The 26,522-nt window shown below is 42.8% G+C and overlaps 2 protein-coding genes across 3 annotated transcripts in view; both read right to left on the minus strand.

The window, feature by feature from the left end:
* The window catches only part of arhgef6 (Rac/Cdc42 guanine nucleotide exchange factor (GEF) 6), a 35,427-nt gene extending 20,315 nt beyond the window's left edge, over window positions 1–15,112 (minus strand). For both annotated transcript variants that reach the window (XM_083652466.1, XM_083652465.1), the window contains exons 1-11: window positions 14,887–15,112; window positions 13,716–13,799; window positions 11,667–11,751; window positions 7,938–8,059; window positions 7,203–7,407; window positions 6,181–6,233; window positions 5,531–5,625; window positions 4,800–4,895; window positions 3,456–3,578; window positions 2,091–2,229; window positions 522–581 (exon numbers count right to left, since the gene is read on the minus strand). In XM_083652466.1, coding sequence (XP_083508592.1) covers window positions 522–581; window positions 2,091–2,229; window positions 3,456–3,578; window positions 4,800–4,895; window positions 5,531–5,625; window positions 6,181–6,233; window positions 7,203–7,407; window positions 7,938–8,059; window positions 11,667–11,751; window positions 13,716–13,799; window positions 14,887–15,051 — 1,227 coding nt within the window. In that variant the 5' untranslated portion in view covers window positions 15,052–15,112. The remainder of the gene's footprint in view (window positions 1–521; window positions 582–2,090; window positions 2,230–3,455; window positions 3,579–4,799; window positions 4,896–5,530; window positions 5,626–6,180; window positions 6,234–7,202; window positions 7,408–7,937; window positions 8,060–11,666; window positions 11,752–13,715; window positions 13,800–14,886) is intronic.
* Window positions 15,113–15,988: 876 nt separating this feature from the next.
* On the minus strand, window positions 15,989–26,522 carry rbmx (RNA binding motif protein X-linked). The gene is made up of 10 exons (XM_083652063.1): window positions 26,388–26,522; window positions 26,043–26,168; window positions 25,506–25,612; window positions 25,247–25,415; window positions 24,973–25,089; window positions 21,795–21,906; window positions 21,501–21,629; window positions 21,331–21,425; window positions 18,346–20,086; window positions 15,989–16,124 (listed from the first exon to the last, which is right to left on the minus strand). Exons 2-9 carry the CDS (start codon window positions 26,149–26,151, stop codon window positions 19,764–19,766), a joined length of 1,161 nt encoding a protein of 386 aa, XP_083508189.1. The 5' UTR covers window positions 26,152–26,168; window positions 26,388–26,522; the 3' UTR covers window positions 15,989–16,124; window positions 18,346–19,763.

The raw sequence follows: 26,522 nt of genomic DNA on the forward strand, positions 1-26,522 counted from the left end.
ATCATCACCAAAGATGCAGCTGGGATATTTTCAATAACATTTTCCCATCTGAGCTGCCCAACAGCACCATAATTATGGGTTAGGGTTAGGGCAATGTGACACTGTCACTCATGTGTACTGCCTTGCAAAGGCAAACAGCACTAATTGTACGTATGAGTAGTGAAACTGAAAAAAAGAAAGAAGATGATGTTTATTTCCTGCTGCAACAAAAGTACTAGAAGTACTTTTGTAGTAGTAGAAGTACTTTTGTTATGACTCTTTAAAACACAAAACAGAGTTGATGTTTGCCTCTGTAGGGCAGTGCAGTAGTCTCGTCTTTCACACAGAAAAGGCAATCTAGAGAAAATCCAGTGGCTTTAGGATCTGATAATTAAGAATTGACGTGACACACTTAAAGGTGATTGAATTCAGGCTTATGTGCTGATGAGGTGAGCGTGCCTACTACTCCCCGGTGGAGATGAACAGAGATGGTGTATAGAGGCTACGGGTTGGCATGCAGAAGCTGGACGTCCCAGACTTACCACTAGGCTCTTAAATACTGCCGTCGCCTTCACAATGTCACTGTAGTCCGGGTGGGCCTCCTGCAGCGGACATACACAACACATCACTTCATCTTATACAATCCAGCCTGGATCCTCTTAAGTGATATCAAATGAAATGCACAGGATGTGTACAGAATGATAATGAGATACAACAACAAATAACTGTGTCAGAGAAAATCAGAGACCACCCTTGTTTGTTTAATTTCCAGTGAAAACAGCCGTAAGTGCAAGTTATTTATTTTCCAGTGTCAGAAAAAATACCGGAATGAATGAATGAATTTATTTAAGACGGATGTTAAAAACACACAATGAACGATAAAGGATAAAAACACATAACACATAAACACAACACCGGTAATAAAATTGTCGAGGTCACAATAAAGTCCAGGACTTGTTTCCATTGTGGTCCTCGCTTGTGAGAAGACATATATTTAACAAAATTACACAAAAGCCTCCAAAAACAGGGCCAGGGCAAGGCCGCGCAGCGGCCGAGCTGTGTATGCGAGCTGCAGGGCGGACAAGGCCGCGCAGCGGGCGAGATGCCTAGTATATATATATATATATATACATATATACGGTATACACACACACACACACACACACACACACACACACACACACAGTGTGTTTACTCTTTGCCTTTATTACAAGCAAGGGTGGATCTTGACATCCCCCCCCCCTATCTCTCAAATATGAAAGCTTAAGGCCTGTCTCTCTGATGGTGAGTTTCGGTGGTCTACCAGGTCTTGCTCATTTGTGAGTCCCACTTTCTATATATCTTGAGTTTTTTCCCACTTATTTCCCTTTGACTTTCACCTTCCTTATGCAGCTGAATTGCATTGTTATATCTAATCTCATTTAAAAAAAAGATCACCTCATGCCATTTTAGATGCACAAGAGAAAGACATGTGGAAGCAGCTAAGGTGTGTTTGGGCTAGTTCTTTGTGTGAATGTTACTGTTGCGTTTGAAGAGAAAGTGTGCTGCTTACATAATGTCAGACACTTCTGGGAACAACATGTGCTGGTTTACAGATTGGAAGGATGGAAGAGTTGAAGTGACAGGAGGGTGCACACAAGAAAACAGCAGACACATTTAATACTGAGTGATCATATATATGTAGTGTTGGAGGCGTTTGTGCAATTTTCGGTTAAATACATTTCCTGCATTATTGTTTGACATACACAAAATGTACTGAATGACCGATTGACTGGAATTTAAATAAATGGAAGGGTGGTCTCTGACTTTTCCACAGTACTGCTTATAGAGAAAGCAAGAGATAGTAAACAGATAGGAAGAGATACACTGGATACTGGATATCAAAAGTCTGCACATCCATTTTTAGAGTTTTCATTGCCTTGAGGCCTGAAATGAAAACCCATTAAATCAAACTGGTTTCTGTTTTATTAGTCAGAAACTACTTTACACCCATTTGGCTGTACCTTGATGTTGATGGTTACTATATCCGGCCTGAAGTCCATAAAAATGAAATATCTGAAAGTACGTGTAAACTTTTGATATTCACTGCTTTTCAATACTTGGTCCTGTACCTCCACGTGTCTCTCCAGCTCCTGCAGCAGCGTGGGATACTTGTCCAGCCTCATGAAGGGCTTACTGAGGCTGGTGGTGAGGCTCAGGATCCCCGGGGCGCTGGCTCCCTGGCTCTCCATGAACTTGTCGAGCTCCTCGCTGTTTCAAAAAACACACACAAACACACTTGCTGTTTGCAACGTCTCCAGAGAGGGACTCTGGGGCTGGAGGGAATTCAGTGTTTTGCTCAAACACACTCCAGCAGGGCATGCATGTGACAAACCTGCTGCACAAGTGTGGTCATTAAACCCCTTTTTTTGCACTCAATCCCAACATAACTGTGTCAACTGTGAATGGGCTCAAATTATTCGTAAGTAATGACACTCAAAGGTTGCCAATGAACCACGGTTTCAGTTATACCTGTTAGTCATAGTTAGATGCACGAACAGGTAACATTTGGTAAATGTGTGAATGTCATGAAAAGGGTTTCTGCAACTGAAACGCAAATGTGCTTACAGTGAAAAAGCGCCTCGCTTGCCTGTCATAACCACAACTTAGATATATCCTGTCAGCAGTCAACTTCCTGTGTGTAATTCAGTTTAAGCTGCAGCCCACTGTTTAGCATCTAACAAACAAAGCATCATTTCAATTGCACAATAGCCGTTTGGCTATTCCACCGTGACATTTGCATGGCAGAGTTCAACAGCTTTATTACCAATTATAGTGACGAAGCCTCTCAACACTCAGGGCCTGTCTCTCTCTGCTCAGTGTAGCTGCTAAGGCACAGCTTGGCTTCCTGGTCATTTATAGAGGGAGAGCCTGACACCGTGTGGCTCTATGCTGAACTACACCTCAACAAACGCTGCCGCAGTGAAATGAAATCCAACACTAATGACCCATGGGAATGGTTCTCACTATACAAAATAAATTACTCTGAATGGAATTAAGAGAAGTGCACTAATAAAAAAAAAAGGCTAAGTCGTTATATGGCAAAACACATTGAGATGATTCAATAATTTAATTATAGAGAGGTTAACAATGTTTGAAATCTACTGTTTTGGTTGTGGAAGAACCTTGTTATCTAGTAGGGATGTAATTTAACTGAACTGTTATGTGTTCCTTTATGGGTTGAGCAAGTTGCATCACCATAGGGCCTACAAAACCCATTCAAAAGCCATTAGCGAGTCTTTCATGGGTTTCAAAACGTTGTTAAAATGCAATGTTGTCAACCTGAAAATATTGCTGCCTGCTTATCTAAAAATGGACTTCTCACATCCAACAGCAGCACTATACATTTACATTATTCATCCCATTTTTGGGACCTTTAGGATTCAAAAGTAGCACATATCCTTGGCCTGGCAGCATATAAGCTGTGCTCTGCTGACCTGTGGTCAGTGAGGATGCAGACAGCTGATGGGTGACTGGCGCAGTAGGCCATGTACAGAGTCTTGATCTGACTCATCAGGTTCAGGTAGCAGCCTGCCACTCGCTGCTGGCCCTCTGGGACTCTGGAATGGAGACAGGCAAAGTGAGAGAGGTGGGGAGAGAGATAGAAGTAAGAAGAAGGAAAGGAAGGGTCAGAGAGACACATTTGTCAGAATCACATACCGGTACATGGAATAATTCCCCCTAACTGAAATGCTGTCATTATCTAGGGGGGGCGGGGGGGGGGGGGGGGGCAAATTGCATCCAGTCAGATTTAACACTAAACCCAACCCCCCCCCCCCACACACACACACACACACCCCCGATTTTTTTATCCCATTTTTATCCCCCATTAGTGCTAATGTTTAATTTGTTTATCCTGGTTGCTGCTCCACCCTCTGCCGATCTGGGGAGAGCCGAAACTGTCTCCATGCCTCCTCCGAGACATGGGCAGTAGCCAGCAGCTTCTTTTCACCTGACAGGGGAAGCTTCACCGGTAGGACATAGCACATGGGAGGATCACGCTATTCCAACGAGTTCCCCTCCCTCCAAACAGGCGCCCCTAACAACCAGAGGAGGCACCACTTCAGCGACCAGGATATTGTAAGTTTTGGTGAAGGGGTTCCTATATGAAGGAAACCCCCAGGGGGCACGGGGAGAACATGCAAACTCCAAACAGAAAGGCCCTCTTGACGACCCCACCCGGGCGTTGGGCCCTCGAGGAGATGCGGACAGGCACGCACTCCTTCAGCGCTCACAGCGTCCCAGGTGGGAATCAAACCCAGGACTTTCTAGCTGTGAGGCGACAGCGCTTACCACTGCGCCACCGTGCCCCCATATTTAACACTTTTTAAGACATTTTTAATGCTGGGTAGAAGAAATACAAGACCATTCTCACAACTGAAATGAATATGAGTGTAGACCTGGCAGAATATAGTGTGACTGGGCTGATTTCTCACCAGAACAACCGTGCACAAAGCTATAAACTTTTTAAGACCACTAAAACTCAATGTAAGACCTAAATTACTTTAACAACATTCAAGTGCATACATTCAACTACACTCAAGCATAGATGATATGATTTCATGCATTTTCAGAGCCCCTGCAGACACCCTGATTATCTTTTAGTTTACACAATGACCACAAGGGGGCAGACACCGCGCTCCTCACCTCCTCCATTGCTCCACTGAACAGGATGTAATGTCAAAAACAACTTAGGTGGACCTTTTATCATGGAACCATTTTGATCAAACTACTAAGTTCTGCAGATTGAAAGAAGTCAGTGCAGGTGCAGAATGACTTACTTGGTGCATTCCTCCAAAGCCACACACAGGCCCTGCTGGAAGGTGAGGATCTCCTCCAGGTTCCCACTCAGGCTCGAACTGTCCGCACTGCTCAGCCTGAAGACACACATTGGACACAACACTGATTAATAGCTGCAGAGACAGTTGTCCTTCTTTAATAACCTCTCTAATGGTCCTTAAGCACATCCCATTGCTTTGGTGCTGAGCCAGACTGTGTACACCACAGCCATCTCATTTGTAGAGAAATGGCTGGCGACTCTCACCGTTTTGAACATTATTTAGTTAAATTGACAACGTTTCAATGCCCTGTGGAATCTTTGCCAGGTGATCTTTATGATACTTATATTATATTCCATATTATCCACTATTTCAAATACAGTAACTGATGCCTACTCCTACAGCATAATACTGTAGAGATGAAAATGAAATTGAGCATGAAAGTAAAGCATCAATTATCATGGATTACAATTTCAGTCGAGTCATCACAACATCTGTACTCACAAAATATTATGTTTTATGAAATATTAAATTTAATTTGACAAAATGTTTTTGCAACTGGATATATAGTGTTTAGGTATGAAACCCTTCAAATAGAAGATTGGATGGCTAGTTATCGAGAGAGATTTCAGCGGTAATGTCTATTCCACTATGCCTGTCGGAGTGGGAGGTCTTCTGCTGAACGTGATCAGAACATTAATGGCTCAATCTCTCCTCCTTGTCATCCATCTTACTTGTCGCTGGCTTGCAGGGGTCGTAGGTAACAACTCAGCACCGTCTGTAATTCTTTGATGAACTCCCGCTCGTGTTCCAAGATGTCCTGTACCACCTGTCAGCAGTGCAGAAAAAAGCAGTGTCAGTGTTCAGTAAACCAACCAACCGGTGTAAAGAAAACTCAAACCGGTTTGATATTATGCCCAACATTGAACCGGTATACCGAATTAAAGAAAAAGAAAAAGAAAAAGAGGAATTCTCAGTGTCATATTCAGTGCCAGAGCATACAGTATATGACAACTTCTATTCTTACTATATATGACAACTATTTCTGACTTTTCCCGCAAAGAATTCTGACGTTAAGAATTCTGACTTTCTTCTCAGAATCCTGACTTAAACATAACTCAGAACTCAAATACATTTTTCAATTTTCATCCTCTTCGGTAGTTTTACATTGTGTGTGGTGTACCCCATTTGAGACCCCAAGGTTGGGAACCACTGAGTTGACTGCTTTTCCCAGGAGGTGGGGCCTCTCCCACCAGGGTGCTCACACAGGTGTTCTGCATACAGCAATCCAGTACTGTACTTAAAACTACAAAACTTAGAGACTACATTACCCAAGAGGTGGGGCCTCTCCCACCATGGAGCTCTATGCAAAATGCCCACTCACCACACTGTAGTAGTTCTTGGTCAGTTGAGTTCCTTTAGGAGACACTGGCTTTTCTGTAGGATAGAACAGGAACAAAGATTGGAGAGTGCATTTGACCAGATCAAAAGTAATAAAAACATTCATATCAAATAGCCAGGCACAATGAACTTTGATGGCCATCTACTGTTATAAGGAATCAGAATCAGAATCACTTTTACATACGAGGAATTTGTCTTAGTGTCTGTATGCAGCGTAGCGGTCACATCAATATACAGAGATAAGGAGTAGGAAGATAACTAAAGACAATCACAAAGTTGCAAGTGCAATCAAATCGAGTAAATATATACAATATGTACATGAGTGGTGAAGTGTTCTGTGGATGATAAATATGAATTCACGTTGAATTTACATGAGATTTACAGACTGAGTTAAATAGACGTTAAATAGGCAGTGGATTTACATGAATTTACAGTCGGAGTTAAATAAGAGTTTAACTCTTAATTGAATGTACATGACATTTCCAGGCTAAGTTAAATAGGCATTAAATGTGCAGGGAATTCACAGGGAATCAGTTGAGTTTTGGAGGAGGTAGTGAGTTTGTGTGTGTGTGTGTGTGTGTGTGGGGGGGGGGGATTGAGTTTGTGTGTGGGGAAAGGAAACCTAAAACAAAATGCCACCAGTTCAATATTTCAGAATCAAAATCACTTTTTCATATTAAACAATTACAACCAAACGTTCCAGCAAAGAGAACAGGTTTTGAGTGCAGTGATTACACCTGTCACTTCCTCTTGGAAAATCAACAAGTGTGAAGGCCTGACAGGTCAATTTGGGAGTTGCAATGTAAACAGATGCAATTTATTTTTAGACGGAAAGGTTATTCAAACTGCTTCCTATTTGGCACTATGTGTTAGATGAAAGAGAAAATAATTGTATTCACACTGACCACATCCTAAGCATTTGCATCTCATATTCTCGCCCCGCAATCTATTTTTTGAAGCATTTAGTAAGTGTTCCTCAGGTGTTTATCGTGCGGTCCCACTCACCGCAGGGCTTGATCTCACGGACGTAGTTGCTGGGGAACCAGCCGGTCTTGCTGTTGATCGAGCCCTCCCACCAGCCGCCCTCCTCCTGCCGCGTCACGTGGATCAGCTCGCCTTTACTGAACGACAGCTCGTCCTCGTTGTTCTGCTTGAAGTTGAAGCGCGCCTTCACCAGCAGCAGCCCTCCCCCGCCGTTCTCAGACATCTCCTATTGGAGTGCAGTAGGTTTTCAGCGAATGAGAGCAAAGGAAACAGCGACAGATCTCACAGGGCGTCACCGTGCCAGGCTCGACTCTGTACTCTGCACAGCATGTTTTACAATGAACTGCAGCATGCATTTTTAGGGTTTGTAGGACTTTATAGAGGCATCACACATGCAGCCTTCAGGGGTAAAAATTAAATCCTGATTCGTTCTACACACGACGACTACAACCCACTTTCATCAATACACAGGATATGTTACTATCCCTTGTGCCATGGTCTAAGGTGAACATCCATAAACAGAGATCCATTTTCAGAGTTTAAAAGAACACAAAAAAGATCTGAAAAGTGAGGAGAAAAAAAGTGAGAATCAAGAAGATGGCAAATACTTTTTCCCAACTATGTATGTGAGCGAGCAAGAGACAGAAACAGACAGATAGACAGACAGACAGACAGACAGACAGACAGACAGAGAGACAGAGAGACAGACAGAAAGACAGAAAGACAGAACATGTAGATGTGTGAGAGAGACCATACCGCTGGTTTGGAGTGTCTGCGCAGAGAGCCTTTGGATTTGGCAGAGGAGAGTGTGTGTGATGAGGCGGACTGACTAGGGCTGTGAGCACCGGACTGCGGACATGACCTCTCTGCACCACAGTCTAAGGACACACACACACACACACACACACACACACACACACACAACGTACATGAGTCTGTGTTATTTCTGACATTACAGTGATGTTTTTTCTAATGTTTTGCTCTGGACTTGTTCCCATCCGGTGCACAACATAGCTGTTACACTCAGCAGGTGCACACACACACACAGACACACACACACACACACACACACACACACACACACACACACACACACACACACACACACACACACACACACACACACACACACACACACACACACACACACACACACACACACAAACTTTCGGGCTGACAACTCGATGATAATTCATCGAGTATGGTCTGTTGCTCAGAGCAGTTGGGTGACAGAACTGTCAAGTTTCAACCCAACTGCTCTTCCGATGCAGCAGAGGAAAAGTGATTGAAGGTAACTGCCAGCTGTCCTGCGGTGCGAGGACAGTCCCCGAGATGCACCGAGTCTGACTGATGAGCCCATTTTGTTGCCAGCACTCATGGCGGCTGTGCTGCCTCTTACAACAACACAACCGCTGAGCTCAAACACACTCACTGGAGACTCCCAGGTCAGTGCCAACTATGTACTCTGTGTATGCTGTCCAGGTCCACTGTCTAATAATCCTATAGTCACAATTACTTTCAGCCGGGAGAAGAGGAAAAGAAGAACCACTACAGTAGACAGTACTAGACTCAGTCATGAACACATGGTTTTGAATTCTGAGCCAAAAAGTTCACTTTTACATGCAGGCCGTCAAGTGGGGCGAGGTAACACTTCTGTAATCTTGTTTCATCTGCAGATCATCTGAAATCTATACATGTTTTGATCATGAAAGGCTGAAGAGCAGGATGAACTACACAGCCTATTGGTTTTCCATAGGTGAGAGGTGAGGTAGCATCACACTGAGGCATATGAGGCAGTGAGACAGCAGGTGAGGTGCATGGACTCCACATGCCTCTCCCCACATACAGAGAGAGGCCCAAACAAGCCTTCTGCCAGCTAAGCTCTGTGACTGGCCACCACTGTTTTAATGCAATATTCTGCAGTGGAATATACACACAGATCAAAGTGTATATACCCAATATTAGGGGTGGGAATCAGCAGAGGCTCCACGATACAATATTATCACGAAACAATATTATTGCGATTAAAACATATAAATATATTTGCCATATATTGCTTGCCTGCTTCCGAGACTTCCTGAGTTAGGTTTTGGCTGCTTCTGCAACAGCTATTTCCTCAAAGTTGAACAAATGATTAGCCAATCAGCACAGAGGGGGAGTGGTGATTAGCCAATCAGCATCAATAAACAGTGCAACGGGCGGGACTAATGCCATTGTCAAGTGCGTCGAGGAGTAATAACAACAATAGCGGCCGCTATAGGTTAGACACACTGCTATCGAGGCTCTTTTAATCGATTAAAAGTACCAATTACTTGGAAATCCGAATGGCTCTCTGCTGTGAAGGCATTTATTGGGGAGATGTTTTTTTTTTCTTTTGTTCTCCCGACTGGATTAACTAACATTAGATTCAGGCGGATACATTGGTCTCTTGTGATTGGCTGTGATTGGTTGTGATTGGCTGTGTTTGGGCCTGGGGAATTCCCCTCAAGGAAATCACTAGACTAGAAGATGGAAATGGAGTGGAACGAGTTGACAACTCAGTCTGATATCAGGCTACTTGTGATTAATTTTCTTTTTTCAACTGCAAATTATGTCCCCAAAGAGGGGGGGGGGGCGTCATCAACATCTGTTCTGTTTTATCTTATAAATATGTTCATCTCACTGGGATTGTCAAGCAGACAGACTGACCAACACTGTCATAAAAACCTGTCATAAATAGTTGCATGCACCTGACAATTTATATAAGAAAATATCACAATACTTGGCTTTGTGTATCGATATAATACCGGCACACAAAATATTGCGATACTGTGCTGTATCAACACACACACACACACACACACACACACACACACACACACACACACACACACACACACACACACACACACACACACACAACCAATATGAGCACAGCCAGTCACAGACACACACAAGTAAGGAGGTACCAAACTAGCAAAGGCTGCCAAAGTATCACGAGTAAAAACACAGAGGCCTCTTGTTTATGATCAGATCAACTGGGCCTAACTTGTGACTAATCCACTACAAAGCAAGTGCACTTCTGAAGAGCAGAGAAGAGAACAGCTTCTGGGCATCACATCACATCGCATCACATCACATCACATCACATCACATCGCAAGCAACATACTTATAACACATTTGCATATAAAGCAGAACTGACAGAAAAGGCTTCTTGTCCACATCTCAAGCTGAGGCGTACATCCTCCATAGTCATGACATTGTACTCGAGAAGACCTTGATCATTCTTTGACAAAGTCATAGTCATACAAAACAAATTTAATTTAAATGTAATTAAATTAAAAATAGTACTGTACCTTCACTTGTCCCATCCAGGGTTTTCCACTAGTGCATACAATGTCCAGCTGGGTGAAAATAGTAGCCAGCTTGGGGGGGAAGGGGATAGGGGGGTACGCGATAGCGATAACTAACGTCACATGGCAATTTTCCTATATAATCTACAGTCTCCGCTCGCAGCGGAGGGGAGGGGGGCTACGCAGTGTGTGGGAACTGGGAAGCACTGTGATCATCAGACCTCTGGATGAAAAGACAACACAACCTGTCACACAACCTGTCAGCTCCTGTCAGTAAACTGTCTGTGCTTGTCGTTTGAATGTGTGTTTGTTTAAAGACGCTCTGCGTCCCGGTTGAGTGGAGCTTGCCATGTTTAAGCACCGTGATTGGCCCAAAAGGTCCAAACAAACACCACCCAACCGGGAAACTAGAGGTCATCTGAATTAGGCTACTGCACGGCATGCCCTTGGCTGCGCCGTGGGAAAAACGTGAACGCAGCACGGTTGTGGCCGTTACTTGCCATCCGCCGCGGTCGGCTTGCCTATAGCACGGTATACTGCAATATTGAAGAACATTGTGACAGTAAGAAAGTAGCCGGCTGGAAATGTTTGAATGTCTGGCCATCCTGCTGACAGCTGGCACTTATGGAAAAGCCTGCCCACCTCCACTGTCATTCTGGCATGGTCTAAGGCAGCTAGTTGTTCATGTGCAATTCACATGCACAAGCTACAGTATGGATGAGCATGAGTAAATATGGCACCCAGCATGACACAAACACACACACACACACACACACAGACACACACACACACACACACACACAGACACACACACACACACACACACACACACACACACACACACACACACACACACACACACACACACACACACACACACACACACACACACACACACACACACACGCCAGCTGCCCATGAGCAGCACACACTATTGTGATTCAGAGGGTCTGCAAGCACCATGCACTGAATACCTTATTTTGTTGAACACAATGTTACAGATATTATATACGTTCTATAAGTTAGACCCAAATGGCTATGATGTGATTCTTCGCCGTCAGTGGGGACAAATTCTTCTATGGGTATTACATTATATCCCCCCTCTCTAAATGAAACCCCCAGGGGGAGCTGGAGAGACCGCACAGCTCTTACCTTGTGTGGCAAAGTTGACTCCCAGCAAAGTGGTCAGGACTTTGCCAAAGTCCTCCCCAGTGTATACGCACTCTGGTTCAAACCCCTGGAAAAGAAACAAAGAAGAAGCCTTCTTATTAACATCACAACCACCCCCCAAAGTTCTGCTTATGACTGACTTGGTATACAGCAGATGAGAAGAGAAAAGGACAATGATAACTATTGACTGATTGCATTGCACAGATCTTAGCAGCGGACTGTGGGGATGGATGCTCGCAAAGTGAACAGAGACCGCGGGAAAGACACTCAACCCAGGCTGCTGCACAAACAATACATGCACGTGTACACAGCACGTACACACACACACACACACACACACACACACACACACACACACACACACACACACACACACACACACACACACACACACACACACACACACACACACACACACACACACAGCGTGCTCGCTCTCTGTCGTGCTCGCTCTCTGTCTCAGACTATCTCCTTTCCCACAGTGGATAAGGTTTCACATTTTAAATAAAACATCTTAAATATAGAGTTTGTGTGCTACGGCCTTGGTCCACTATGTCCTCATTCAGAGTTAAACCAACCGTGACCATGACATCTCTGGATAAGCCTCAGCTTTTACATGGCTATCAAGGTCGAACTACTCATAAAAAAAACTACAACCAGAAGTAAAGTGATCTAAACATCACATTATTAACCTCAAACATAGTTAGGGGCTTGTAGTTTCTGAGTCACGTACTGTAATAAATCCATGCCGTTACTGTACCTCAATGACTGTGGCAGTCTATAAAAGCGAGAGAGCAAATAAATCATCTCATGCAGTTTCATGAAATGTCCAAAAGAAAAGATGATATGTCAAAAAGAGGAGGCCTTTAGCTGTTACCGCCGCTTCCCCTTTCTGCATCCCAAGGCAGAAGTGAAAGTATGACTGCTTTCTTTATGCAGTCACAGGACTAAACAGGCACTGGCTATGGTGAAAAAGAGAGAGAGAGAGAGAGAGAGAGAGAGAGAGAGAGAGAGAGAGAGAGAGAGAGAGAGAGAGAGAGAGAGAAAATCTAACCCTGATCACATCACTGACCCGAGGGATGGGCAGGGTGTACTACAGCACCACAGAAAACCCCTGGATGACACATTTGACGGTGGCTCTCCAAAAACTCCTGCCCATGAGCTACTGGGTTTGCCGGGGAAAGGTGTAATTATGGGCTGAGGGCGGGCTGGAGGATGAAAGCAAAGGGGGACCTCCCAGCCATAACAAGCCAGCTGGGCAGAACTACGGAACCACTTGACTTGGAGCGAGCCAGGCTTGCTGACTCAATTAGCTGTTTAAAGAAACCAAGTGATGTGATTCAAGACCAAAAAAGATTATTTATAAAGCTGGAGGAGAAATGACTGTCCAGTGCGGCGGCCGCAGGCCAGAGACGAACAGGGAACAAGAGAACTCCCTTCATCTGCTAATCATTTGCAGCTTGGTACCTCTTTCCATAACACAGGCGTACAGGATATGCCTACACTACAGTAATATGCCTGCAGTAGTGCAGTATATGCCTGGGGGGAATACTTTTTTTTTGCATGTGGCAATGGCAACAAACAAAGAGCAATGTCACAAATGGCTGCAGCAAAAGGACATATTCAACAGGAAGTAAACATTCTCCGAGGCTTAATTAAGGCAGCGATGGCAGTTTGAAAACAGAGGCACTAGTCATGCGGACCAACAGTTCCCTTTTTGTCTGTTCAGTGGGAGTGACTGACAGCATGCCTGTTTATGAAGACTAGTCCACTCCACATGGAGGTGTGACGAAAACATGTGCCAACACGGAAAAGCAGATCACAACACAGGCAGGAGAGAGTGTGTGTGTGTGTGTGTGTGTGTGTACAGTCCTCTCTGTTAACTGAGGCAGTGGGCTAAGTAGGTTGACTAAGTTAAGGAGATTATAGTCTGCTGCACTGATGGCTAATAATGATGATGTCAAAAGATCAACACACGTCTGTATCCTGAATAGACTTGTCTTGACAGCTACATGGTCACTCACAACTTACCTCTACTTTCAAGGACGAGCATCCTCTTAAAAACTCTCGGATATTGGCAATGCAGTCCGCTTCAGCTCTGGGATCCTGACAATACTGAGCACAGGGACATGAAATAAATATATAAACACAAACCTCGGCTTAGTATGCCAGATAGCCATCTGACACTATAGGCTAGTAGCACTTGTCAAACATTCCCAGGCGATGCTAGTGCCATTTCAGTACAAAGTAACGCTGTTGTATTAATCCTTTACTGTTGTAACCTACAGTTTACAAAAGTAACTGTGGATTCTCCCTGCGTCTCCTTCATGCATACATAACCAACAACATACCAGCGTCAAGCCTAACAGAAAAAAATAACAACACATCCGGCCAGGTGTTTCGAAATATAAGCATGGTTGAACATCACGTTTCAACGTTCGTAAGAACGCATTTAAGGGCTAGGCTTTCTGTTAAATTCAAATAGATTCTAAAATATCGTTTTCAAAGCATACCGTCGTAGCCATATAGATAGGACAGCAAAATAAGTTGAATAACCAAACATGCGCCCCACTATGTTTGCATTTTATTTAGAAGGGAAAATGCGGGTTTATCCTGTCTAATTGCGGCTGACTTAATGGTCGCACCAGGAAGACTAGCCTTTCAGGAGGAAGTGACGAGTGTTCTGCAACTGTTATTTATTATCACTCAACTTTGTCATCTGAATAAATGAGCGTGTGATTTCAACGTTGGTTCGCTCTATCACCACACAAAAGTTGTTTAAATACAAGAGGCGATTGCTTGGATTCAACTGGCCTGGTTGCGTCTATTAAGTTGCACTCGATCACTGAATTTGTCCGAGGTGTCGTTAACGTTATTTGTGGGTGTTGTGTCCACATAACGTACTCTCGCCCACAAGAATGCGGAACATTTTTCGCTTCGCAGGAAACCACATCTTAAAATTACATATTTAAGATTTGTAATCTGCAATCCGATGTATTTCCTTTACACACGTAACGAAAACAAACGGGTTATTAAAACTACATGGCGCGTAGCGTAGCTACACCATAGGCCTGCTGGAAGAAAAGAAAAGTTCTTGTCCGTATCATTTTCATCAAACCCCTCCCTTCCAGCAAAGATACGTCGATCGTTCACGGTATTTGTTGACTTTAGTAAACTTAAATCAACAAAATGATCAACTTACCTTTGGAGTAAAGCCAGGTATGAGCCGCTCCATAAGTTTGCACAAGACGACCCCATCCTTTAGCGATGTTTTCAAAAACTCCTCCGGGTCCGCTATATTCTTTTTAGGAGAGCTGAGCACTCCTAACGAAATCAACCACGTTACCGTCTGCTCCTCTGGATTCATACTAGCTCAAAATAGTTAATATCATTGCCTAAGCATGCATTTCTTACAAGCAGGCGGCCTGTTCCGTATCAATATGCAGCTCACATCCGCACTTCTGCTAAGAGTAAAAAAAAAAATCGTTGTTGCTAGACACTGATGATCACCCCTACCGGCAAATAGGCACCTTAACAGTAGACCTCTTTTACTGTCTATGATGCAGTAGAGGCCTAATGTTTTCTAGAAGCAAGAACTGTGAAATGTCTGTAAAAATAGTACCAGGGTCAGGGATTTAAAATCATTTTAACACTTAAAGAGGGTTAAAATAAAAAAAATAACCCACACCAACAAAAGTAAAGTTTATCTGATGTGGCCTCCTCGCTATGCTATGGGTATGCCTCACCATATTTGGCAAGGAAAACAAACTCCACCCATTGTAGGCTAATTAGGTAATTCACCTGTAATTTGTAGTCTGTTGAATTTAATAACATTAACTTTAGTCATGTGATCAATAGAATCAGTCTTACATTTTTAAATGTAATTGACATACAACAATCAGCCATTCTTCAGGTTTATTTTATTTACAAAATGAGACAGCAATTAAGTTGTTGGACAACTGTTGACTAGTCTTTGCATTCGCAGAATGGAGAACAGTCTGACTTGAGAGACTAACTGTTGACCAGTTTTTCTACTATGGGCCCAGAAGCACATTCAATATTTGAAATGTTGAATGTTTGCTGCCCCGATAACCCAGGCATGCATGAGGAAATATGTCAAACAAATAGGTCTACAGTGAGTGATCACCATTGGAAAAGTTGACCAAACCAAAATCATCCCTCACCCTGCTATTGTGCAAACTGCAAAGGCAATCCTGCAGGCAAAGCTAAATACTAACAAGTGAATGGATGCAGACATCCTCTTTCCATAACACAAAATGTAATATATAAGACGACAAACTTTTATTATTAATCTTTATTTTTTTTAAGAAATTGTTAGCTTCAGCAATCCAGCCTGGTTTCTGTCCACTTTCCACCACGCTCTGCTCCACTTGAAGAGGTTCCAGCACGTGCAGTCTGAACACCGGCCTGCACCAGTATCTGAAGGACAGTAAAGATGCAAAACAGCCTTAAAAGGAACAGCTCACCCTAAAATCCAAAATACATATATTCCCTCTCGCCTGTAGTGCTATTTATCTATTTTTATATTTATTTTTTGTGTTAGTTGCCTGAGTTTTGGAGATATCGGCCACAGAGATGTCTGCCTTCTCTCCAATAAAATGGAACTGGATGGCACTCGGCTTGTGGTGCTCAAAGTGCCAAATAAATACATTTGATAAACTCAACAGCAATGTCCCTTTCCAGAAATCATGACCCCGTTACTCAAGATAATTCACAGACCTTGTTATGAGCAGTTTCATGGACAAACTATTTTCTTTTGACCGAACTACACCCGCTAGCTGCTAGCTAGTTCCTACATGAGACTGCAAAAGAAAATAGTTCCTAAATGAAACTGCCCACAACAAAGTCTGTGCATTATCTTGAGTAACCGGGTCATGATTTCTGGAAAGAGACAATGCTGTCGAGTTTTTCAAATATATTTTTTTAGGTGCTTAGAGCAGCACAAGCCGAGTGCCATCCAGTTCCATTGTATTGGAGGGAAGGCAGACATCTCTGCGACCGATAAAAACTCAGGCAACTATCCCAAAACAATATACCGGTAGATGGATAAATAGCACTACAGGTGAGAGAAAAAATATGTATTATGGATTTTAGGGTGAGCTGTCCCTTTAAACAGGTTATACACTACAGTACATGAACCCAGACAATTGGAGACACCTCCGCCTACCAATCGTCTGGGAACTTTTTGTCAAAAATAGTTTGAAGGCGACCTTGCCCCTTTGTCAAGTTAAATTAGTTGTCAAGTTAAATTATGCTCTCCCCCATTATCCTCCGTAGTGAAACAAACTGGAGAGACAGCACAACACTTTTGTAACACGGGGAGAACTTTTTAAAACATTGAAAATGGATGTCCTGAGCAAAAACTCAAATCATTTCCATCCACTAACAATGAAAGCTGGGAGAAAGTTTAGTCAGTCTCTGTCCAAGACGGAAAACTGAGTCTATACATGGACAGTTAGATAAGTATGAACAGATTATCTGCAGGCTTTAGAAAGCCAAATTTAAGACTTTTAAACGGGACCAACGCCATCAGAAAATTAATTTAAGGCCAATATAATAAATAAAATAAAGAAACAAATCTGTCTGTTACTCTAACCGTTAAACAAGCTGATATTGTGGCCTATGCATCACTATTGGCTCATCGCAGAACACTGTTAGATTGGAAGTCCCCTAAGCCTCCATCGTCCACTATTTGGCTTAGAGACCTTGTCTTTTTTCTTAAGCTTGAAAAAATTAAATTCCCTCTCAGGGGCTCCGTAGCCCGTTTCTATAAGAAATGGCAATGCCTGATAGACTACTTTATTGACCTTCAAACACTCCCCCCGGAATGAGAAAATAACTTGTATTACTTGTATAACTGTATTTATTTTTCTTATCCTTTGCTATGGTGTGTATGCATACATTTTGCTGTTGTGATTTATTGATGTGCTTTACTTTGCTGTTCGGAATCAGAATTGAATGTACACTGACTGAACCTGTAAGTCAGGGTTTTTCAAGGTAGGGGTGGGAGGGAATGGGTGGGAGGAGGGAAGGGGCATCTGCTGTCAAAAAAGAAAATCTGAAGGAAATAATTAATGTTGACTGTTCATGTTTGCCATGTCTGTCCTTCAATAAAAATCATTGAAAAAAAAGAGAAAATAAAAAAATCTGTCAAAAAAATCTGATTGAAGATGCTGTTAATGAAGGTGATGAATCTATAAATGGACAGTATAAAACAGTTAATTCCTAAAGGACATCCACGCTCAACTGTTTTTAGTGAAGCAGATACAATAAAATAACCTTTTGCCTAACCCCACTGTATTAATGCAAGAGTGGACAGACAGCACATGGAATCCTGTAATTGTGGAATTTGATAAGACCTCTAATAACGGTTTAAGACATACTTTTCAAGGGCATAAATGCAGGTAAGCCTTCTTAGAGTTCTTAAAAGGAACTGCATACCCTGTATGAATCCATCTTGAAAAAATAAAAATCCTCAAATTTCAAAAATACATAATTTCCTAAGCAAAAGGTCTAAACAATAATAAGGTTTATTTTCATACCAGCAACCATGTTCTCACAACAGGCATATATAAAATTGTCAATCTCTCATTTGGTTATCTATCAAATGTCTGAGTAGTTTCAACAAAGGCAAACACACCTGATCAGCTGCCTGGAGATTCCACTGGTCCAGCAACTCGAGGACTCAACTCAGGTATGTTGCAAACACGGTTGCCTCAGTAGGTTGCTCATCCTGCAACAAAAACAACATGTTAACATGCTGCCGCTTTCTTAATCAGGTATTTTACAAAATCTATTCAAATGATCCTGTATTCTTCGGTCCGATTGAGTTTGTTTTTCGCTTGAATGATTCCGTTTCCAGTTTGGCTGTTAGGATGATGATGTTCTCCCAGAGGTCTCCATTGTTTGAATTGGCATGCTTGTGGCTTGGACACTGAGAAAATGGCTCTTAATAAATAAATAAAAGTTGGTCTTACAAAAAAAAACGTAATACAAAAAAGGACTAATCCCTTACAAATTACCAAACATCTTTAAGATTTTAAAAAGCATTGTTGCCAATCATTCTTAGTTAAGTTGCGAGAGTAGTTAGGCAGAAGGATCTTCGGCGATTGTGGGCTCAGTTGGCAAAATGGCTGTAAAACTTTCATTGCCGACAAAAGGATGAAACTTCGTGGGCTGTTGCGGCACATTGACAATTCTAGTTGATGAGACGGACTACAATGAAAAAAGCCACACTCAGTTGACCTGCTTTTTTCGTTTGTCCTCTGAGGCACAAGTTGTCGTGAACATCAGCCTTTGAGTGGAGATTGCAATACAGGACAATGAGAAACTCATTTACAGATGAAACAAAGAGGTTTGCTTTGCTTACCAGCTGTTGGCTATCGGCCGAGTTGAAAAGACTCTTGCATTTGGTTGTTGTGGCCTTTGGTTATGTCGTTGCAAAGCCATCATACTTTGGCTTTAGGGTGATGGATCCATTTCCAAGGAAACTATATTGGGAAATTCGGACAGTGACATTTTCCTAATCCCCCTCGGATTAGTAGGGACCAGTCGGAAGCACATTTGTGTTAAGAATGATCTCAAGTCAAGATTAGTTATGTGGCAGGAGCAGAGACTCAACTGAGCGTTGTAAAGGGAGAATGTGTTATTACTTTACATTCATGTCATTGTTCCTGGTCTTGTTTCGAGTGTTATTACTTTACATTCAAGTCATTGTTTCTGGTCTTGTTTCGAATATCGATCAGCAGTGGTCAAGGTTTTGACTAAAAGCTTTATTGGTGTAGGAAGCCAGGAAGGAATTGCAGATATCAACAGCACTTAACGTACAAAAACTAACTCACTTGGTAACTGTACCATTACATGAGCAGGAGAAAAGCTAATAAAAAATATATATACGTTTACACTTAAAACAAAAATCAACTGGAAAAGTAACGTTATACAGCTGAAAAGTTAAGTTTCATAATCCAAAGATTTAGACATGGCTAGTTTGTCATCTTGTCAAATTTCTTCCCACAACACGCAGGCATTGTTTGCTTTGCTGTGATTTCCGTGTCCATCTCAGTATCTGTTGCGAGCCATGCCTCTATCGCCTCGACCGCTGCCGCGGCCGCGGCCACCGCGGGGCGCTCCACGACTTGAGCTGCTGTACGAATCACGAGGAGGGTAGCCTCTCTCCACAGGGGGAGCCGGCGCCCTCTCTTGCCTGCCCATTCGCTCACCACGACTAGGCGGATACGGGTCACTCCGACTGCTGGGGTAACTGTCACGACTGCCATAGCCGTCCCGGGAACTGCTGCCATAATCGTCATAACGACTGCTTCCACCTCTCCCACCATAGGATGGTGGGGGTCCCCGTGAGGGAGGGGCGCTGCGTGAGTTACCTGCAGGGTCAATGGGTCAGGTAATTGGCAAGGGTCAATTTACACACTTTCTTGTACTGTCAAGCGCCCATTTTTATTTTTCTGCCAATATGAGAATTCATTCTGTAAATAAAGTGAGGAATTCTCCCATCATTTCATTGATCTTACTCCAATTGAACATGGGATGTTTAGGTGGTATGGGCGGTAATTTATCCAAGCATAGGGAACAAAATGGGCAATGAAGCCTGTTTCAGCATGCCATTGATTTGAGTAGCCATTTTTCCTTTTAGAACTCCAAGTGTTAGAACTGCAGGAAGCACGTGGTTTTCAGAGATGTCTTGATGTTTTTGTGCAGGTTACTCCTTGAGGGAGTGCTTTCAAAGTGCAACAGACATTGAGTGGTCAAGTGGTGTTTCCCAGAACTGTTTGGGGTTCCTTTACGTTTGCCAACTCCCAGGGGCACATTTGGTTGCATTACTTCCGTGCGATATTGCCAAAAACTTTGCGATTCTTGTAGTGAATATTGCAATTACAATATGAATGTGATATGTGAACACAGCTTTTCTATGCAATTTTGTTTTTTCAGTACTTGGGAGGGGGAGGGGAATAGGGTAAAAAAAAAAGATGCCAATGCATAGAATCTTGTTTGTCATGGAAATAATTCTCCAATGTGCAACTTGGTTTGTAGGTCAGGGATTCTGCACAAGACAAAAAAATATATAGCTTGAGTCTGCCTGAAATGCCACTTCCGGTGGCAGGAAGGGAGGGGGGCGGGGTTGGACGGAGGAATTGCAGCCACTTGCAATTGGAAATTGCGGTAGTCAATATTAAGATTTTGATTGTCTATCCATTAATTGTGCAGCTCTTATAGAGGCAAAGTGACCGCCTACTTCCTGCTTCGGCACTGTACCAGAGATTTTTATCCGCCATTTATTTTCCCATAGACATTCCGTAAAATGCTTGTAAAAATAGTTTTACTTCGTCAAACCAAAAGGTTCAGCAATATTTAGAATCGGGAGAGACCATAGAACATTTCACTTGGACCAAAACTAAAAAAAAAAAATGATGTGGTCTCTCCTGTATCTAAATATATCTGAACAGTTTGGTTTGAACAAGTAAAACTATTTTTATAAGCATTTTATGAAATGTCTATGGGAAAATAAATGGCAGATGAAAATCTCTGGTACAGTGCTGAAGCAGGAAGTAGGCGGTCACTTTGCCTCTCATTGGTGTGTCCTCATTACACTCATGTCATCAAATCTTACCGTAACCATCGTACGAGGAGTCTCGATAGGAGCCACCACTTGGACGGTCTATATAGGATCTGGATTCACGGCCTCCCCCATAGCTATCACGTTCACTGCACAAAAGTGACAATTGTTACTTACGATCCATGTCACTTTTTTTTTTACTTTGTTACAATCCATAACCATACCTGTATCCCCTTGACACTGAGCCATAGTCGTCTCGGGAACTGGAATTGGAGTATTCCCGATAGTTATAATCCCTGGGAGGGGGTGCATAGTCCCTTGAATCTCTGGAATTATAGTCCCGACTGGAGTAGCTGTGAAACAAGTTAAGCATAACTAAACGAACAAAAAACATATTTCAAACAAATACTGTATGATCAAAGTCAATTTTCTTGGGCATTGATTGATTTTGGTTTATTGCCACAACAACATACATTTTCCACAGAAATAAATATGCACAATACAACACCAAATCCTACCTGTCTTTGGAGCTGTAATGGTCATCTCTTGGTGATGGATAATCATCCCTCCTCATCGAGTCTCTGCGAGGAGGGGGTGGACCGTATGGATCTCTGTCCCTTGACATGGGTGCTGGAATAGACAAAGTAATTACAAGCTGGCTTATTAATCACCAAATGCCATGAAGATACACACTCCTAGCTGATTAACAATATACATTTTTATCAATTTACTGTTTGAGGACTATGGAGACGCATGACAGTTCAACAAAAATACATAATCACTACAGGCACCAAACTAGTTTTCGGGTAAGTGAACGCATGCCGGCTTTATTGTGAACGTTACGTTATTTCTTAGCACATGAATTATTTTAAACTCAGCGCAAATGAATGACATGAAAATATTTATAAAACAAATTTCCATGACTTTTCCAAAACTTTGGAGATCTCCCCCCCCATAACTTTCCCAGGGCCTGGAAATTGTATTTAAAATTTCCATTACTTTTACAGGTTTTCCATGACCGTTCTGCAATAAATTTGTTCCACAAGCAAGTAATGATTTAGTATTGTGCCTGCCTGTTTTCCCTCCATTAGCTCCACATCTCTGGTTGCATAGAGAGCCAAAGTGAAACGTCACTTCCTGCTTTCTCCCTGTACCAGCGCTGTGAAAAATATGAATGGCGGTGGACAGAGAATAAGATTGTTTTTTTGATCCCGTTTGAATTGTGCCACGGGGTGCCAATTTTGTCAATTTAAAACATAACTTTGCATGTCAAGAAAGTCGCAGTTTGTCGCCAAACTGTTGCACTAGAACGGCGATCCTCAAAGTCCGGACTCCGGTCCGCATCCGGACCGAGACGCCGTCCTATCCGGACCGAGCCCTATAACCTACAAATCATTGATAACTTACATTTTCACGGAGCGTTTCTATTTTAACCGGCACGTGCTTTTACAGTATTTACGGTACTACCGGTTTATCTGCCAGGAAGCTCACAGACCAATGAATGCGCTGTAAATCATCACACGTGATGCTACTCGGCCAATCAAATAAGCGAATCGTTTCTCTCTGTTGCTTCGAGTGGTGCTGCGAGAGCACACGGACGGAGGGGAGGTGACGCGAGGCGAGAGATAGTTATTTCACACATGGTGTGCTCAAAAGAAACCACTCTTACATGTCCATTCATTGTTCTTACGGGCAGATCAAAACCAGTATGTCTCGTGTGAAGTGCGGTGCGATCCTGACCTGTATGGAAGCGCCACACATGAGCAAACACACACACACACACACACACACCAGGGCACACTCACTGCCCAACGCAACGGCATGCGAGGTTGATCGTCAGACAGACAGACAGTCAGACAGATAGATAGATAGATAGACAGACAGGGAGCTCACTTCTCTCAAGAGAAAAGGTTGTTTGTTGGCTGAGAGTGTTAACACATTAAGTGCCAGAGACGACCTAACTCGTCTTACATAATCCAGCGCTTAAGTGCCAAGGACGAGCTAACTCGTCTTACATAAACATTTTTTTTTTTTGACGGTGGGACATCAATCAACCCCTTTTACATCTTCGAGATAACTATTTGGAGCAAGAGCATGTGTGTAATCTATTTTACCGACCACTAAGTGGCGACAGAGACCGAGAGAAGCCACAGCCACGGGACCCAAAAGCAGCCGCCTCCCGCGGAAATGGCTTGGCGATTTTACAGTCAGAAGCCCGGACACACACACAGAACGGACAGAGATCTCTTCCCCCCAGAGCCGCGGAGCAACACACACACACACACACACACACACACACACACACACACACACACACACACACACACACACACACACACACACACACACACACACACACACACACCGCGGGAGCAAGCCATTCAAGGAAATGGCTTGGCGATTTTACAGTAATCCATTTCAGACTCGTCCCCGCACGCAGGCAAGCAGGCAGGCAGGCACGCAGACAGACAGGCAGGCAGCACAACGCGCTTCTGACACGCCCGCTGTTAGGAGGAAGGAGGAGAAGACACACGGAGGGAGGAGTTTGAATGAGAGGGGTGTTTCCTGTTGTTATGGAGGAAATTACTGTTCAAAACTATTGTTTAGAATGTCTGACGGTCTTACTGATGCCAAAAATGAATGGTTAAAGTGACTGTTTCACAAAAAGCCATTTATCTCTGAATAAATTTCCAGACGCTGAAACCATGCTGTACTCAACGGCTAATATCTACATAACTACTAACTCTGCAAACTAACTCTTTTAGACAGAGAAAGCACACATTCTATTAGTTATTTTTAGATGATTGGTGTTCATGAATTCTTAACAGAAAAGAATCCTCGGCTGTTCTAAAATGAGCCAGAATCGTCAAAAACACCCCTGGCACAACTTACCTACAGGAATGAAAACATGGCTGGCATTCAATGTGTTAAATGTGAAATGGAGTGAAGAAAAGGGGAAACTTATTTCTCTTAAATTAAAGCACTTCATTTTAAGATGCACATTTTTCCAAAGCACTCTGTTGTATGTTATTTTTAAATGCATAATTTTACTTGAAATGAGAAAAGATAATTTATTTATTATAGTAGGGTAGTTATGTATAATTAATCCAGTTAAATATGAAAACTGTAAATAAGCATTATTGATGTTTATTTAGATTTAACAGTCAGTTGTTGACTACATACAGACATTGTACCATTAGGCTACTTCAATCATTGAGTTCAATGGCACTGAAATCATAGCGTAAGCTACGTTACAATGGTCCGGACCTTTGCTTGAGGACATTTTCTCTAACTGGACCTCTTTGAATTTTAATTGAGTGCCCCTGCACTAGAAGTTATAAATCAGAAAGACTACATACGCTGTCGCCTAAGTGACGTCACTTTCTCTACCGGCAACATGCCACGAGCTTCCACAAGCTATGTAGTTGTTATACGAAACTAACCCCTACGTTTCAGTTTGACGACAAACTTTGACTTTCTTGACATGCAAAGTTATGTTTTAAATTGACAAAATTAGCGTTGGCAGTGGCACCCCGTGGCACAATTCAAACGGGATCAAAAAAGTAACCTTATTCTCCGTCCACCGCCATTCATATTTTTCGAGGCGCTGGTACAGGGAGAAAGCAAGAAGTGATGTTTCACTTTGGCTCTCTATTTAGATGGAGTAAGGAACCAAGAGAATCCACCCACACTTACATCTGCTCATGGGACCAGATGGGGCTGACCTCTTGGGTGGGGGACCTCCATCACGGACTGGGGGTCCTCTCTTCATTGGAGGACCTCGGGATGACATCCCTCCATTATCATAGTAGTCTTTTGAAGACAAGAAATCCAGGTATTTAAAAAAAGAAGACGCTTAGGTCTATTAGCATCAATGGATTCAACAAAATCAAAGAGATCAAAGAGAATGTTGTTATTGCACAGATTATCCACAATTACAAATTGACCAAATTAATTCATCCGATTATACCTCTGGATGGTGGGCCCCTCATACCACCGGGGCCTCCCCTGGACCCCCTGGGTCCTCTGGGTGGACCGCGACTGCGCGAGTGCATGGGTGGTGGCGGCCCTCGCCTGCCTGCAGACTCAAACTGAGGTTTTGTAGCCTGCTCCACTTTGATAGGCTTACCATCAAGAGACTACAGGAAAAGAGATCAACAATAATAACAATTAAAAACGTTTTTTATTTATTCACATTATTCTAGATTATGGCAGATCATAACAATTACCTTTCCATTCATCTCACGTGCTGCATCCTTTGCATCAGCTGGAATTTCAAACGTGATAAAAGCAAAGCCTCTTGATTTGTTTGTTTCTCGATCCTTCATTAAAAGAACTGAAAAGATAAAGTAGTTTGTGAGTAGACATGTGTTTTGTTTGTACTGTACTGTTGTTTGTACTGATTAGCTGATCACATCATTGCTTCTTTCATGGTCGCCTGTAAAGTAATTGTTGAGAACAAATGTGGCTCAACAATGGGGGATTTGATCAGGACATGTAAAAAGCGTGGACAGCTTTGTAAGTTTTATACAATTGTATCCAAAGATATCCTAACAATAAATACATAAATGCAGACAATAGCTGCCCAACACAGAGGTGATTTCTTCCCACACATTTTAGCAAGTACGAAATCTTCCAGTCAATACGTATTTGATACTAAAGGGGGAAAAATGAAACCGCGTTGCTTTGTCAAATGCAGCTAGACTACCACGGTACGAATTTAGGAATATTTTTCGTAAACTGACATTACTAGGCTCCATACACACCTTCGACAATTCTGCCGTATTTGCTGAAGTACTGCTCCAGGGCCTTCTCATTGGTTTCAGTGTTCAGCCCACCAATGAAGAGCTTTCCTGGTCGGTCTGCCTCGGCCATACTGTAAAATCCACCGCCTGCAACACACAAGAGCCATATTCGTAAGAATCTGTCTGCAGGCAACGCTAACGATTAGCTAAGAGACTTGAACTGTTGCATGCGCAAAATGGCGATATAAAAGCGTGTAGCTACTTGGCTAATGTTAGCTAGCTTTAGCTAATGTTAGTGACCGAGCACAGGTCGAACAGTTTTCCTTCCCAAAGACATGCAAATAATACTAGAAAACATCCACTTACGGTGTGCAGCCACGCTACCTCCTGAAGCTATAAATATAGCTCTCGCAATGAGATGTTTGGTTAAGGGTTAACTAACTACACGGGCACGGGGTAAGCTGCTCTGTGGCGGAGGGAGGTGGTACCGTACGAAACGCT

This window comes from Poromitra crassiceps (genome assembly GCF_964638095.1).
Source record: "Poromitra crassiceps genome assembly, chromosome: 15".
Taxonomy (NCBI): domain Eukaryota; kingdom Metazoa; phylum Chordata; class Actinopteri; order Beryciformes; family Melamphaidae; genus Poromitra; species Poromitra crassiceps.

Excerpts from the sequence above, each read along its gene's own strand:
- rbmx (XM_083652063.1), bottom strand. The coding sequence starts at position 26,151 with ATGGCCGAGGCAGACCGACCAGGAAAGCTCTTCATTGGTGGGCTGAAC. Across the intron at positions 25,613-26,042 it reads ATACGGCAGAATTGTCGAAG|TTCTTTTAATGAAGGATCGA; the intron begins GTGTGTATGGAG and ends TTATCTTTTCAG. Across the intron at positions 25,090-25,246 it reads GAGGGGCCCACCATCCAGAG|ACTACTATGATAATGGAGGG; the intron begins GTATAATCGGAT and ends TGTCTTCAAAAG.